At 48.7% G+C, this 13,495-nt stretch overlaps 3 protein-coding genes across 3 annotated transcripts; 1 reads left to right on the top strand and 2 right to left on the bottom strand.

Moving 5' to 3' along the window:
* Positions 1–1,174: 1,174 nt before the first annotated feature.
* On the bottom strand, positions 1,175–1,956 carry F5147DRAFT_689517 (uncharacterized protein; the record flags this gene model as incomplete). The annotated part of the gene is given in 4 exon segments (XM_041436971.1): positions 1,175–1,194; positions 1,243–1,284; positions 1,311–1,376; positions 1,395–1,956. A coding segment is annotated over 1 exon segment (327 nt), but the record flags the coding sequence as incomplete, so codon positions are not given.
* Positions 1,957–6,543: 4,587 nt separating this feature from the next.
* Positions 6,544–9,230, top strand: F5147DRAFT_689505 (uncharacterized protein). Its single transcript, XM_041436970.1, has 6 exons — positions 6,544–7,065; positions 7,112–7,259; positions 7,312–7,449; positions 7,510–7,870; positions 7,924–8,026; positions 8,073–9,230. The coding sequence occupies exons 1-6, from the start codon at positions 6,915–6,917 to the stop codon at positions 8,765–8,767; spliced, it is 1,596 nt and encodes a 531-aa protein (XP_041294244.1). The 5' UTR covers positions 6,544–6,914; the 3' UTR covers positions 8,768–9,230.
* A 716-nt stretch (positions 9,231–9,946) lies between these two features.
* On the bottom strand, positions 9,947–11,357 carry F5147DRAFT_131546 (uncharacterized protein). The gene is made up of 2 exons (XM_041428193.1): positions 10,959–11,357; positions 9,947–10,903 (listed from the first exon to the last, which is right to left on the bottom strand). Exons 1-2 carry the CDS (start codon positions 11,294–11,296, stop codon positions 10,210–10,212), a joined length of 1,032 nt encoding a protein of 343 aa, XP_041294243.1. The 5' UTR covers positions 11,297–11,357; the 3' UTR covers positions 9,947–10,209.
* Between the last annotated feature and the right edge of the window lie 2,138 nt (positions 11,358–13,495).

Raw genomic sequence — 13,495 nt, 5'->3', positions numbered from 1 at the left:
GACAAAGAATCCAAGAGAACTGTTCGACGATGAGACATTGATGATTGTTGTAGTCATCTCGTTCAACCAACAAGGTTAGTTTAATTGTAGTGTTGCGGGCAGAACAGTTTGGAAGCATTTTTGCCAGCAGACCTGGCATAATTGGAAGAACTCTGCCCTGCCAGCATGGCATTGAAATGGCAGAATAAATGAAAGTGTCTCATAGATACTAGAAGTGATGTTGAATATCATACGACGCCATTTTTCCGGCACCCTGATGCCACTCCGACTCCCGAGTCAGTGATCTTACATGTGCTGGCAAACCAGGAGGGGCCTACAGCGAAATATGGCGCATCAGGTAGTAGCACTGAGTAGCAGCCTAGTGGCTAGTTGCTGGGATTGCACACTGCCAACACAGTTGCGATCGACTGTGCATCTGCTTATGAAACGTGGGTAATGCATAACCGCTAGCGCTCCCATGCATGTGTCGTTTGCTGGACTGCATAACCTTCCCGTAAACTCTCTCTGTCGTCTCTTAATGGTCTACCAATCTGGGACATCCAAAGCCGCCTACGTATACTAGTATCCTGACGGTTGAACTAGTCCTACCAGGCCTGAATCAGAATGCCACCACACACCGTAGATTCATAGGATCTGCCAGTTATTACCACCAGTTCTACATAAGTAGTCATTTGTACGAGGAATAAATGAATTCGCACCAGATTTTTTACAGCTCCATTATAATTCTTTCCAGTAACCATTCCTTAATTGTTGGATCGAATCAGATGACGGGAACCTTCACCTGACCCTCCGAGACGTCTTGACTTGTATTGCAAACAGCGAGGCGGTCTTTGCGTCATTCGGTATTATACCTTCATACTAGTCTTCTTGCAATAGCCCTGTGTCAACTGTTACTCACAGCTTGCAGATAAAGTGACGAATAATACCACAGTGAGGGATCAATGGGAGAAGTCGGCATCAACCTGCGAGCTCCTCCGAGCCGCCGTCCGGCGAGGGTCAACTCTGGATATTCTTCGAAAACCTGAAACATAATACATTTGAGGGGGGGAGTACGAGTAGTATATGTAGTACATGTAAAAAAACAAGCGATGGTTGGCATATTATGTAAGTCAAAATAACCCTTCAAGCTGCTCAATTGGCCATGTATTGATTGACCTCACAGTGTGTGATGCACAAACGTTGTCATCACTGGTCGTTTCACAACATATTCAACGTTTAGAGTATGAATCCATACCAATCACCCGTACTATGCTTGATCTCATCAACCATAATTGCGGGTGGTTTTAGAAAACTAGTTCACTCGGGCTATCCTCGGGCTATCAATCTCTTGGGAGGTGGTGTGATGAATCATGATAAACGCTCTCCCGGAACAGATGTAAGATTTTTGAAATCTATGCATACAGCTACAGTACCTCTAGTGTCCTGATGTCCATCAAGTAGCTAATCGAAGCCATGTCTTTAACCTGTGCAATGATATCATGATTGGATGCGATCCTCTTGAATTCTCCGTCGCGCTGCCGCGCTAGCAGAAATGCACTAAAAGGTTGTCCAAGGCGAACAATCAATCGCAATGCTCCCGAGTGAGAATCCAAATATTCCGGCCTAGTCTGTGCAGGGAGTGAATCGTGCAACGAAGATTCGGACACGGACCAAGTGTCCACGCTCTGCGTATCAGATGTAGGGTCATGCAGCCCGAGAAGATGGCGACTCCATGGACGAACGAGCAGGATCGTCTGCCAGACGGGCGGCGGCCTTGCTGGCGAGAACGGGGTGAACTTGTCTTCTGTGGTGATTTGTAGGTTGCGAAGCCCGTCTGACTTGAGTTCATATGTATAAGTGTCCTGGTCATAACCCGGCCTCCGCCTGGCTTCTGTGACGGGGAATACGATGCAAGGCAGATGCAACCGGCGGTGTGCGAAGCGGGGAGCGCTGAGGTAGTCAAGCGTTTGATATAATTCTGAAGCCGACTGTAGGGCCACAACACCTTGCAGCGAGATTACCGATGACTGAATCTCATCTTCGGATAGAGATGATAGTTTGCATGGTGGCGTTTTGTATGAAGTGATGTCGGCTGGTAGACAGCTATTGAACTCTGATGACTTTCCGACCCAGTCCAGGGCAGTAATATCGCCAGACTGAGCTATTATTTCCTGCAGGAGCCGCCCGAGTGCGTTCTGCTTCTTCTCGGTATAATCAACATGTAGGCGGATGCCAAAGATGCCGAATAACGAGTATGCAATGTCTTCTTGCAACGTGGTAATACGTGTCGATGCCCACTGAAGTTTTTCTCGGGCATCCCTCATCCCGGGATGGAAGGCCACGACGGCTTGTCGATCTATTCCCGTTGCATGCTCCAATTCCTGCATGATCGCAACGGAATCCTTGTGATTGCGGGCGCGAGGGTCAAGATAAAGAGTCCAGTCTTTCTGATAGAAGAGGATGACTTTGGGAGCGAGGAATTCTTGAACAGTCCATCCGCGTGTGTTCCAAGCGCTCTTTGCCAGTGCACCAGACTTCGACAAAGGCGGAACATCTGAGAGGTATACGACCGTGAGTGCGGAGTGGTGATACCAAACGAACATGGACTTGACCGATGCTTGGAGCTCAACATCGATATTCTTGTCAATGCAGCATGTATCGCTCCATGCCCAGCGGTATCCTAAATCACGAGCAGTTTCGCAGAAGGACTGCCATTTTTTGATGCCGCCAACAGGATCCAACTTATAGACAACCTTGTCCTGGATATCCTGTAGTAGCGGCTCCTTCCCTTCCCACCTGTGCGATAGCATGACATATTGGAAGTATGTCATCACCACTTCTTCAACGTGCTTTATTTGGATATCCCGATGCGTGATTGTTGATGACAAGAGCTCCATATACTCTATGCTCGATTTGAAGGTGAGGATCTGCGCCTCGCGATCGCATAGGAGTCCCGTGGTGGTGTCGAGTACACGCAGCGGAGCATTGTCAAGTAGAGTATCAATGATTTTTTGAATAACACAGTCTACTTCGGATGGACTGAGATACTGCTGGCGCAACTCTGCAGAAATAGTCAAAATGTGTTGGTGTATGGGGTATTGGGACTTACTTCGTGTCTCAGTGTCTGGAGCATTTTCCAGTTTTGAGAGCATCATTCGGAAGGCCACAATAGCTTCATCATAGCATTTTGCGCCATGAAGCGCTGCATGCTTCAACTTGTATCCAATATGAGACGAAGGGTTGAGTTGGATGACCTGTGTATCACCGCAATGAGCACATGTGAAGAAACAATACATGTCATTGTACCTTCTGCGCATCGAGAAATGCTTCCGACCACAGCCCTTTCCCCAACTTTGCCTTAGTACGATTTACAAAGATAGCATGGGATGAAGAAGTGAGGTCGATCGCGGCCGAGTATAAGTCGATAGCCCTATCAAGATGGCTTGCAGCGAGGGCAGCATCTCCGCTGGTAAGAAAGAGCGCGCTGCATTTTTCCGTGAAAGCTGAGTAAAAATGAGGGTGAGGATTGTAACCTGCGCGACATGAGGAACTCCAGACTTGCCATTAGACCATTCAAGGCAGCTGGCCTTCATTGTTTCGCCGATATTTTCCATCATATATCGGTATGATTTGACGGCATCTTGAGGTTTACCTGCCCGAAGCAATGCATCACACCGTTTCTGGCTTGCCTTTTGCCACAAGGACTGCAGGTCCCACCCAAAGAGCTGAACAAGACTCAGGTATGAAAAGTATTGTGTAGGTATCATCTTAACGCACCACCACCAAATCCTCGTAAATTTCATGAATGTCCGATTCCGATGAGAGAGCACTGGAGTTGAGAGCGGCAGTGAAATGGCTAGCGGCTTCGTCGTGACGTGCACCATCCAAGGCTTTGAGTCCGAGTTGAACACGTAGATATGCCTAATGTACGAGTTGCAAATATTATTGTTGATGATCAGTGTGGCTGCATGATACTTACTTGCACGACATGACATGCGCGAGTATCGGCATTCAAACAACCAGCAGCGAGTTCCATGAGGAGCAGGTTTGCCTCGTCATGTTGATCTGCACCGAAAAGGGCAATAGCCTGAAACACAGAATGAAGCACATATCATGCGAGGTAACTGTAACATACCTTGATCAAGAGCAGGAAATGAATGGTTTCTGAGACTTGGTCCGTGTACATGGATGCGATATCAAATGCTGCCCTCGCACCCCAGATGAGCCCTGTTCCGCATAGGGCGATGCCCTTGGAGATATAGCCTATCAATGAGGGCCGAATGCTGATGGACTATGTTACTATCGAGTCAGCCTTCCGCATGATCAGTGCGTATAACCCACCTTGATTGCATCTTGAAGGGCGTGGTCCCGGTCGTGTTTTCGCGCCATAACGAATGAGCGATGGGCGTAGGAAGTATAATTATTGGGATCGACGTTGATATCTCGAGTGAGAAGAACCTCGGCGGTAGATAAGTCTCCATTTATGCATGCAATACGGGCAGTTGTAATAGCGAGGATCTGCATAAAGTGACATGCTCGAATTGTGGTATATGAGTCAAGGACAGAAATATACCTTTGGATGGATACCCTGAGGTACTACCCACTCCGAGATCATGTTATAGTCACCTCCGCTGAAGATGTGCTTGCCGTCCACCGAGAAAGTAACACGTTCCGAGAACTCAGTGAAGGATGAGTGCTTGAATATAGCAACGGTTTGTCGGTCTGAGAGCCGCCAGAGACGGATATATGGATCATGAGATGCGGAGGAGACGACGAATGTGCCAGCAGGATGAATGGCAATGGTATGGATATGGCCAGAGTGGCCCGTCCAGGGATCCCCGACTTGCCTCCAGGTTGTTGTATCCCATTCGCGTATCGTAGGATCAGAACTACCGCCACCTGTGATAAGGCGTGTACCATCAGGCGTCCACACGAGTGAGCAGTTGGATGTTGTGTGACCCTTAAACTTTGCGACGCATTCCCTCGTGCATGGATCATATATTTCGATGTCGTATGGTGTTGCGATGGCAATAAGTTCTCCAGACGGTGAATACTGTATGCAATTGACACGCCCATCACACTCGATTCGATTTCCTCGCTGCTGCCGGGATTTGGTGTTCCACAATGTTGTCATTCCGTCATATGAACCTCCAATGGTCAGCACTGTTCCATCGGGAGAAAAATCCAGCGAGTAGATCCAATGGGAGCGTGCTATTTTGGTGAGTAATTCGCCAGTTTCTCCGTGCCAGATGATGACCACTCCGCCTTTGTCACCGCTTGCAATCAATTGAGTCTTGACCATCTCGTGATACTGCCAATCCCCGCACGCCATGTTTATGCCCCTCCATCTTCTTCAACACAACACCTGTCTTCAAGGCCCACAGATGAAGCGCCCTATCGTCCGAGCCTGCAACTATTCGTCGTTTATCAGGGAAAACTGCAACTGCCGTTACGGTCGCCCAGGTCCAGGCTTCATGACCTTTGAGCTCTCGCAGGCGCGTGGTGATGGTGATCGGAAGGAGCCCCGACATTTTACTGGAGGTTATGGTGTTGAGCACGGTCGAAGTGAACTTCAGAGGGATAATAGACGTCTTTCTTCAGAGGTGTGTGTTTTGCGGTTTAAAATATGCATCACTGCATTTGCCCTATTTCGTTTCAATAGACGCCCGGGACACTTGAGGCTGTTCGCCTCCACGCCTCCATCACTGTTACAGCAAGAGTGCACCCTATTATACCCGCTGACAGTATGCCTTCCCAGCGCCTCAGCACATACATGCGCTCCACTCTTGTCTTCAAATCCAGAATATATCCAATCACATCCTATCGAGCAATCGGTGCTTCCCAGCGCTCGAATCTGACTATTTGTCCTTTATGACCGCATGCATATAGCTTACTGCAATATCATCCCTTCATCCCGCAGACTTCCAGGACCTGCTTGCGCACTGCATGCCGCCGAAGTTCTTCCTCCTGGCGTCTCTAACTTGTCATTAATTCTGTCACGGAGGAGCGCTTTGCCTCCGGTGCTCTTCTCATGATTCATCTCTATTTTGAGCCTCTCCCACTCCCACTCCCGGTCGCACTGGATACGGTTCTCTCGTTCGCCAATTCCCTCACAAGTTCATTATCATTGGAATCTTGCACCACACAAGTACCAGTGCAACATAGTCGCTAACCTCGATGCTTGATGAGCCATCACCACAGATGCTACGCAAGGCCTGCCTTCAAAAGGATTGTAATTGCGGGTGTTTCGGAATATCACATACCATGGTATTAATGGTCCCTGCATGATTTTTGATTGACTCGTGATTATTCTCGTACTTGAATGTCTTGTAGCATCTGCGGAAACTTCAACATCGACGGTCGCCCCCATGTTTTCAGTCTGTAGCGTGTAGCTCGCAGGGTAATTTTGAATTTCAACTTTAGGCTTTGCAGCGTGACTCAAAGGTCAACTCTGGATGTTCCTTGCAAACCTAGACTATGTGAGGGAGGGTGCTGAAGAGACAGGCTTGTTGAGTATATGTACATGTAGAAAACAAACTACTAGATGCCGTGACAGCAACGATTGGCAGATTATATAACATCAGCATTGCAGCGCAGATCAGACTCGGAGCCGCACTTCAATATTTCGGCTTCATACAGCAGAACACTGGATTACTGGATCAGGATATGAAGCCTTCTGATAGATCGTGTTAGACAGTGCACTCATCCGCAGTACTCTGCCCCGTGTACCTACGAGCTGCGCCGCGGCAATACCGTGGCACCGACTCGTGCCAATGAACCATACTAGTAACTGGGCAATTTGAATCTTCGAAACTTCACACCTAACACTCAACACACTTATCCATAAACGACGCTTGGCCAGGCCGACTACTATCCATCTGACCGTGATTGACCGCGACTTACTTCGAGCACTCTTGGGCAGAGCTTGATCTACCATGAGTCTGGACCAAAATCTCTTCACTCTCCTTCTCACACCAAATACCTCTGACTCGAGTGGACTCGTGACCGACCTCACCGATCCTTCGGGGAACGTACACTACCGCAAGCGACGCATACCCGGGCAAGTCTATAAAATCGAGGTGTATGGTGCGTACGTCGCCGATCGGGACTGATCGAGCTGAGCCTGTGGCAGACCCCATTTCAGAATCCTTGCTCGCCTCTGCTACTTCTCCCAGCGCGACGAGTAAACATAAAACGATAGAATTATACAATCCCTCCAAGGTCATCGAGCTGAAATATACCGGCACCCTGTCTTTCCGATGGTCCTTCAAATGGGAGGAGTGAGTCCCTGAATAGAGCAGCTGTCATGCAAACTCAGTCACGTTATGACAGACACGAATTTGAGTGGAAACGAGAGGAGTGTTTCATGATCAGAAAACCCGACCCACCTGTTATGGTTGCGATCACCAAGGAGCCTCCGGGCAGAATAAAGACATCATCCGTCCAAATTCTAGATTACAATCTCAATAGGTGAGCTAAAGATCAAACATGAGAGTTTTCGCGGCGTGCGTGACTGATGAGTGCAAACAGGTTTGATATAGATGATCGAAAAGGGCTAGAAATCGTCATCCTGACGGCACTGCTTACCTTTCAAGATGCTAGTGATCAGTATCACCAGTCACCCAACGACAACAACGCAACGCCACCACCTACCGCTCTTGCTACAACTACTTCAGCTCTAAAATGCTTTACAGAGAAGACTGCGCGAAAGGTGTCAGGCGGATCTACACCTTCTCCACCAGTCCCACCACCAAAACCCGCCCCAAAAACAGGTGTCGAAAGGGTTGCCGAAATCCAGGCATCCACCGGCAGAGGCGAAGTTAATGAAGTGTTCGTCGTTGACGAGTGTTCCGTCAAGGATTACGCGCGATATTGTGCACGGATGCTGCAGGTGCGTTAGCGGTGCTCGCGAAGACAAAGACAGAATAACGAGTCCGATTTCAGGACGAAGCGATGCTTTTTATCTCCATACGCTCTTCAGGCGCATCCCAGGTTCCCAAAGTGTTGCAAGTAGTCGAAGAGACAAAACGCTTCCGCCACAAAGCGGGTAAGTTTCTAGGCTTATGGCCACATCGTTTCCTCAAGCCGTGTAGGCCATGAACAACTTCATCAATATGTTCTGTATGATACAGCTCAGATACCACGCAGGGGTCCGACAACAATTAATCTGGACGACAACAAAGACAAAGCAAAGGGCAAGAATTATACTCCGCCGAGCAACATCGTAGTCCATCTAGGTAAAATCGATATGCCCGAATTACAGCCGAGGAGAACTGTTCCCATACGCCCTGGAGAAGGACGGACGGGCGCAGCAAAAGAGCGAACAAAGGATGGGAAGAACAAAGATTCCCACAAGGACAAAGAAAAGAAAGTAAAAGAGTCAAGCGACAAGGAACGAAACGAAAGAAAGAAGCGTGAGACAGAGCACGCAGCGGCGAAGGCAAAGCTTAGATCAAAATCTAGCGCGCCTGCACTCGCTTCTCATTTCTCTTCACATCAGGCGTCGACATCACAGCGACCTCACATACATCCGCACCAGATGCATCTACACAAATCATCTCCGCCGCAGCCTAACCGGCCTGCCAACCATTCGGCTCCTCCACTGCCTCCCCGCATGCCAATGCCGCACCGTGTGGCTCCACCATCTAACCGGTACTCGACATACGGGACATACCCGGTGTCATACCAGGTCCGGCATTCATCCAGCCCTCAACGTTTAGAAACCCCCGTTTCTCCGCCGCCGCCGCCGTCACCAGTCACGCTGCTGGCTAGATTACTCGGAAGGTGAACGAGTCGACCCTTGCGCTCGATTTGGTACAGTCGGACGATATATTGCAACTCAGAATCTGACTTGTAGGGGTATGTCCAGCTTTTCCAATCACAATTTCGGACCCATATGGACATGTTTTAAACTTTTGCTTGATACCTCACAATCACAGCCTCCTTCCGAATCCCACAACACATATGTATGTAACTTATACGACCGCTGATAGTAATACGCCGTCGCTGACAGTATGAAAAATATACCACATCCGTCTCCTGGTGGGACCAACGACATGCTTTCGCTTCCGCACACTGCCTTGAGAGTGATTAAAGCGCCCGGGACATTCGTGTCCACAGTCGCCAATAATTGCTGAGAACCGTCCGGATCATGATCATTACGTTGGACAGGCAGTCGTTAACGTTGAAGAGGTCCGGGCGTACCTAGATCGCCAAGTTCAAGGTTGTCTCATCGATACGGCATGGCCCACAGTCATTTTGATGCAAATTAAACTCTGCTCTTATGCAACCCTGGTGTTCAAAAACACGAGCCCATCAAGGCACGACCTGCTTTATTAGGCTTGATTGCGAGTCGAAATAACCTTGCAAGTTGGACTAGTAGTACCTGCTGCACCGCATCGGATTCAAACTGTTCCGTCGATGCCATCGATGTAACGTTCGTGGGCGCACCTCGTAGCGAGCGTATCCAGGCAGAGCACGCCAGTATAGTACTAGTACTAGTGGGACCCGTGACGTGCGGAACCCTCTGGAGAAAGAAAAGAGTTCGGAATTGATGTAGATTAGATGGTTATTTTCCGTAAGAATGGTCCAAAAGTGTGGATGAAACCGGTTTTCCGTTCCGCAGACTGGGTCTATTTCTTTTCGCGATGTCCATGTCTGACGTGAATCAGCGCTGCGGAGTCTCAGACACAGGTACTGTCGCATTGCGTGGTGGAACGATTGGACTAAACAACGTACCGTAAGATGTCGTACGTTGCTATGCTCACATTTGTTACTGTACTATGTAGTAGACGTCGGTGTCACGTCTTCTCTCGATTGCTTGGCATTGAGATGTAGTCCGAGCACAATGGAGGTAAATCCATCAACTGATGGGCCCTGTACATCCAGTAACAGATCTAAAACCAAGATACATTACTCCTCAATTGAGAGTCGTAGACAGCACAAACGATGGTATCAGAAAGTCAACGTGTCATGTGTGTATGGTCAATCGCTAACTGAGTGCATGTAATGAGTAGAGTACAAGTGTTGAATAATGAACATGAAAGAAGAAATTGTTCGACGGCGGTATACTAAAAGGCTGTGGGTATTCATAGATAATAAGTGGTCGTGTAGATATACGCACAAAGACGACACATCCTGTATGCTTGCACCGCAAGATATGATATCAGAATAAGAATGTTCTAGGATACGCGCAGCCTGAGGTGGGATTCACCATATGGAAGAGCTGCCTCATGAGACTCCGCCAATCTCGATGAAGCTCCGCCAATTCCACGATAGATCATCGTCTTTCAGATCAATGAAGCTTTTGAGAGGAAACCATGTATCGACAGTGCTTCTTCTCTGGCGCTTCGGGGGCTTCGATACTGAGACTGAACGAGGCAAAGTGGCTTGTTTTTGGGAAAGATGTTTGGAAGGTGGGACGATCGCATCTCCTTCATCTTCGATATCTGCAAACGAGCCAAAATCCTCGACTTGAATGAAGGGAGTGTTTCCCAGTGACGAAAGTGCCTTGGCTTCCTCTTCCTCATCGTCGCTCATGCTCATGAAATTTTTTCTGAGATTCGATCTCGGGATGCGGTTAGCAGCACGAGAGCGGCCTTCAAGACATGCCAGAGCGTCCATGCGACTCTTTCGCCTTTGATGTGATGTGATGGACGAGGAACGCAGGGATGATCCCTTGCCTGACGGGCTAGTGGGTGATAGCAGGGGAGTCAAAAAAGATGCGTTAGTCGTAGACGAAAGTGGCTTTCGTGGAGAGGAGCTCGGGGGGCGATCAAAGGAAGTTGGGGGCTCGGGTAAGGTAGATGATACCGGAGCGGGTTTAGGAGAAGGAATTTGCCTCAAAGATTCACGGGACGATCGGTGGAGCGTACTTGCGGAAGGTAATGGTGGAAGACGGGTAAAGGCGGGTCTTTGGATTCGTCTTTAGATGGGAAAAGTCAGTACGATGAGAAAATAAGAACAAAGGCTAAACTTACGACAAGTCATGAGCTGAAGTTACATCGGATGTATAGGTCCAACTAGTAGACTTTGACATGACTGATGGCTTGCGCCTGTGACCTGCAATCGAACGATTGGAGTCTGCCAGGTCGAGGGAGAGGAATGACCGAAGTTCAACGGTATCCCTTTGTCCCATTTGAAGGGTGAAATAAAATGCCGAAGCATGATCATCAGCAGCAGCAGGATGCGACTTGTAGGATGTGCCCGTTGAACTTGAAGGGACAACCGGAAGGCCGGTGCTGTGTGCAGACGAGAGACCCGCCCGTCGCTCCGCTAGAAGACCCAAGGTGAAAAGTGGGGAATATGAAGAGTGCATCACCGAAAAAGATAAGAAAAGCAAGTGTGCACGAAGACAAAAGCACGAGGGCACAGAAAACAAGAGCGTTGAAACAATCGCCCTTTATAATGAAAATGCAATGCGTCGTCACGAGTGATCGGATAGACGCGAATCGGGACACTGAGCTATATTTGGACCGTACCCCTTCCTTTGTCACATGTTCATAATTGGACTGCCGGCACGTTGCCGGTGTAAGGACAACCGAAATTATTATTTCACACGGACTATTATGTAACCAGACGGCGCCGAGATCGAAGGTTTGCAAACGATGATTATCAGACTACAGAACCTTTGTACCAAACGTTCACCACATTGTATCCATTCATGTTTAATCTCTGAAGAAACGTTTTTCACAGTCGAGACACGACCCAAAATCACATCGGACAAAGGTAGATTACCGCTTTGCTTCCGCGGAATCTATTAAAAAAGAAAGTCACCCCATAGACATGCATGTGCCATGCCATGGACACGTCTATCCTGAATGCCAAGCGGACAACACCACCCGGTCTTGGTAGTCCAAGGATCGAAGCTATGTGTGTGTTCGAGACCCATCAATCATTTAGTGACACCGCGAAACAGTTTCACCTCTGGTTAAGACTTTGTGGGAAACGGCGCGCTCGTTGTACATGTGCCTATCGTTATATTTTCTACTCAAGTGCCGAGCCTGCATCAGACCCTACTCCGTACTGGCAGTTATTTCTGCCTAAATCCAATCCCCCTCGCGTAGTCGTTATGGGGATGTGTTCGAGGCAGCTCCGATAACGTATGCAAGCCCTTATGTGATTTCATCACCACACAGCATCGCCTAGGCCTGTGATAGCGGCCTGGCAGTATTAATTATGATTGTGTTTTTCAAGTGTTCATATCTTATGTAACAGAGCGCTCACGTTTGATGCGGAAAGCCAGCGTAGCACTCATTGTTCTGCAATTCTCCCACGCAATCCATGCACTCCGCGTCCTCATTTGCATTTCCTGTATCCACCCTTCCACCTTCCAAATAAGCACTGCCACCGCTTGGGGTTGCACGCGATCAACCGACCCGGCGACGCCCCGAAGACAAGCGAGGACATTGCCACGTTCGTTGACGAGTCGGAGTACCATCACTCTTATTTGCAAAGTGCAACTCATCGCGTGTGATATACGACTTCTTCCGAATCAATCACTCGTAACATGCATGCTTGACAGTCTCGCACTCAGATCTCCCCATAGAAATTATTGGCGGATTTCATGTACCTGTGCGTGAATCATGTAACCTCAGAAACAGATGAGCGCTGGGCGCTCGATAACCTGCCACAGAAGAAGTTGCCACCCCCGGTACGCCACGTGGGAGGCGACATGGCAAGTTGCCTGCTCGGCTTGGATGACTGTCGGGTCTCGCCCTCCCGTCTTTCGGAGATCCCTTCTTCGTGTCGGCTTTGTCGACAACCGATTTGGACTGCGGGTTTTCAACATTCTCCGATGCTTATGGATGTTCGACCGGAGTGACTCGGCCAGCCAGCAAACCCATATGTTACGATAGCAATATCGTCGGAAATTTGTCGCTTGGTTTTTCGTCGATCCGCAAACCTATCACACTTCACCACACGTGGGTTTGACTATTTATGACCTTTGGATCAATCTTCTTCCAGCAGTCTATCTAGGCAGATACAGATGTCTCAATCCACCGTTGTCTTGGACAGTAAGATTAAATCACCGTAGCTTGGCGATGACTTGTGTATATGAATTGTAACATTCGATGTTGCAACCCGAACGTGGAGTCGAGGATCCTTCAGGCTCCAGCTGGCTGGACCTACAAATTGGCCATGTATGTGTACCGGCGACTTGAGATTTCCTCGACGCCAACTCCATTCAGTTCCATTCCCCGTCTGACACGTGAATGTACCGTGAATGCGCGCCAAGTTATTTTCAACCACATGTCGAGCTATGTTCTTTGCCGTCTCGCCCCATGGCCTAAAATATTAATTTCACTCGCGTTCATGGCATGCGCAACACGTTCGCGAATCCGTCCGCTGTGATGAACGCATCTCCTCGCGTTTCTTCACTAAAACCATTGTACAGTAACCAAGCGATGGCCGAATTTCACTTCAGACCTATTAAACTCGATGTTCTTCGTCAGTGGGTTCTGTTGTCTTGGCCACACTCTAGAACGATATCGAATGTAGTAATAGTCGTCTCGAT

Source organism: Suillus discolor (assembly GCF_016758755.1).
Source record: "Suillus discolor strain FC423 chromosome Unknown F5147scaffold_20, whole genome shotgun sequence".
Taxonomy (NCBI): domain Eukaryota; kingdom Fungi; phylum Basidiomycota; class Agaricomycetes; order Boletales; family Suillaceae; genus Suillus; species Suillus discolor.
Note: the sequence above shows the minus strand (reverse complement) of the source record. Positions and strands in the feature narration are given on the sequence as shown.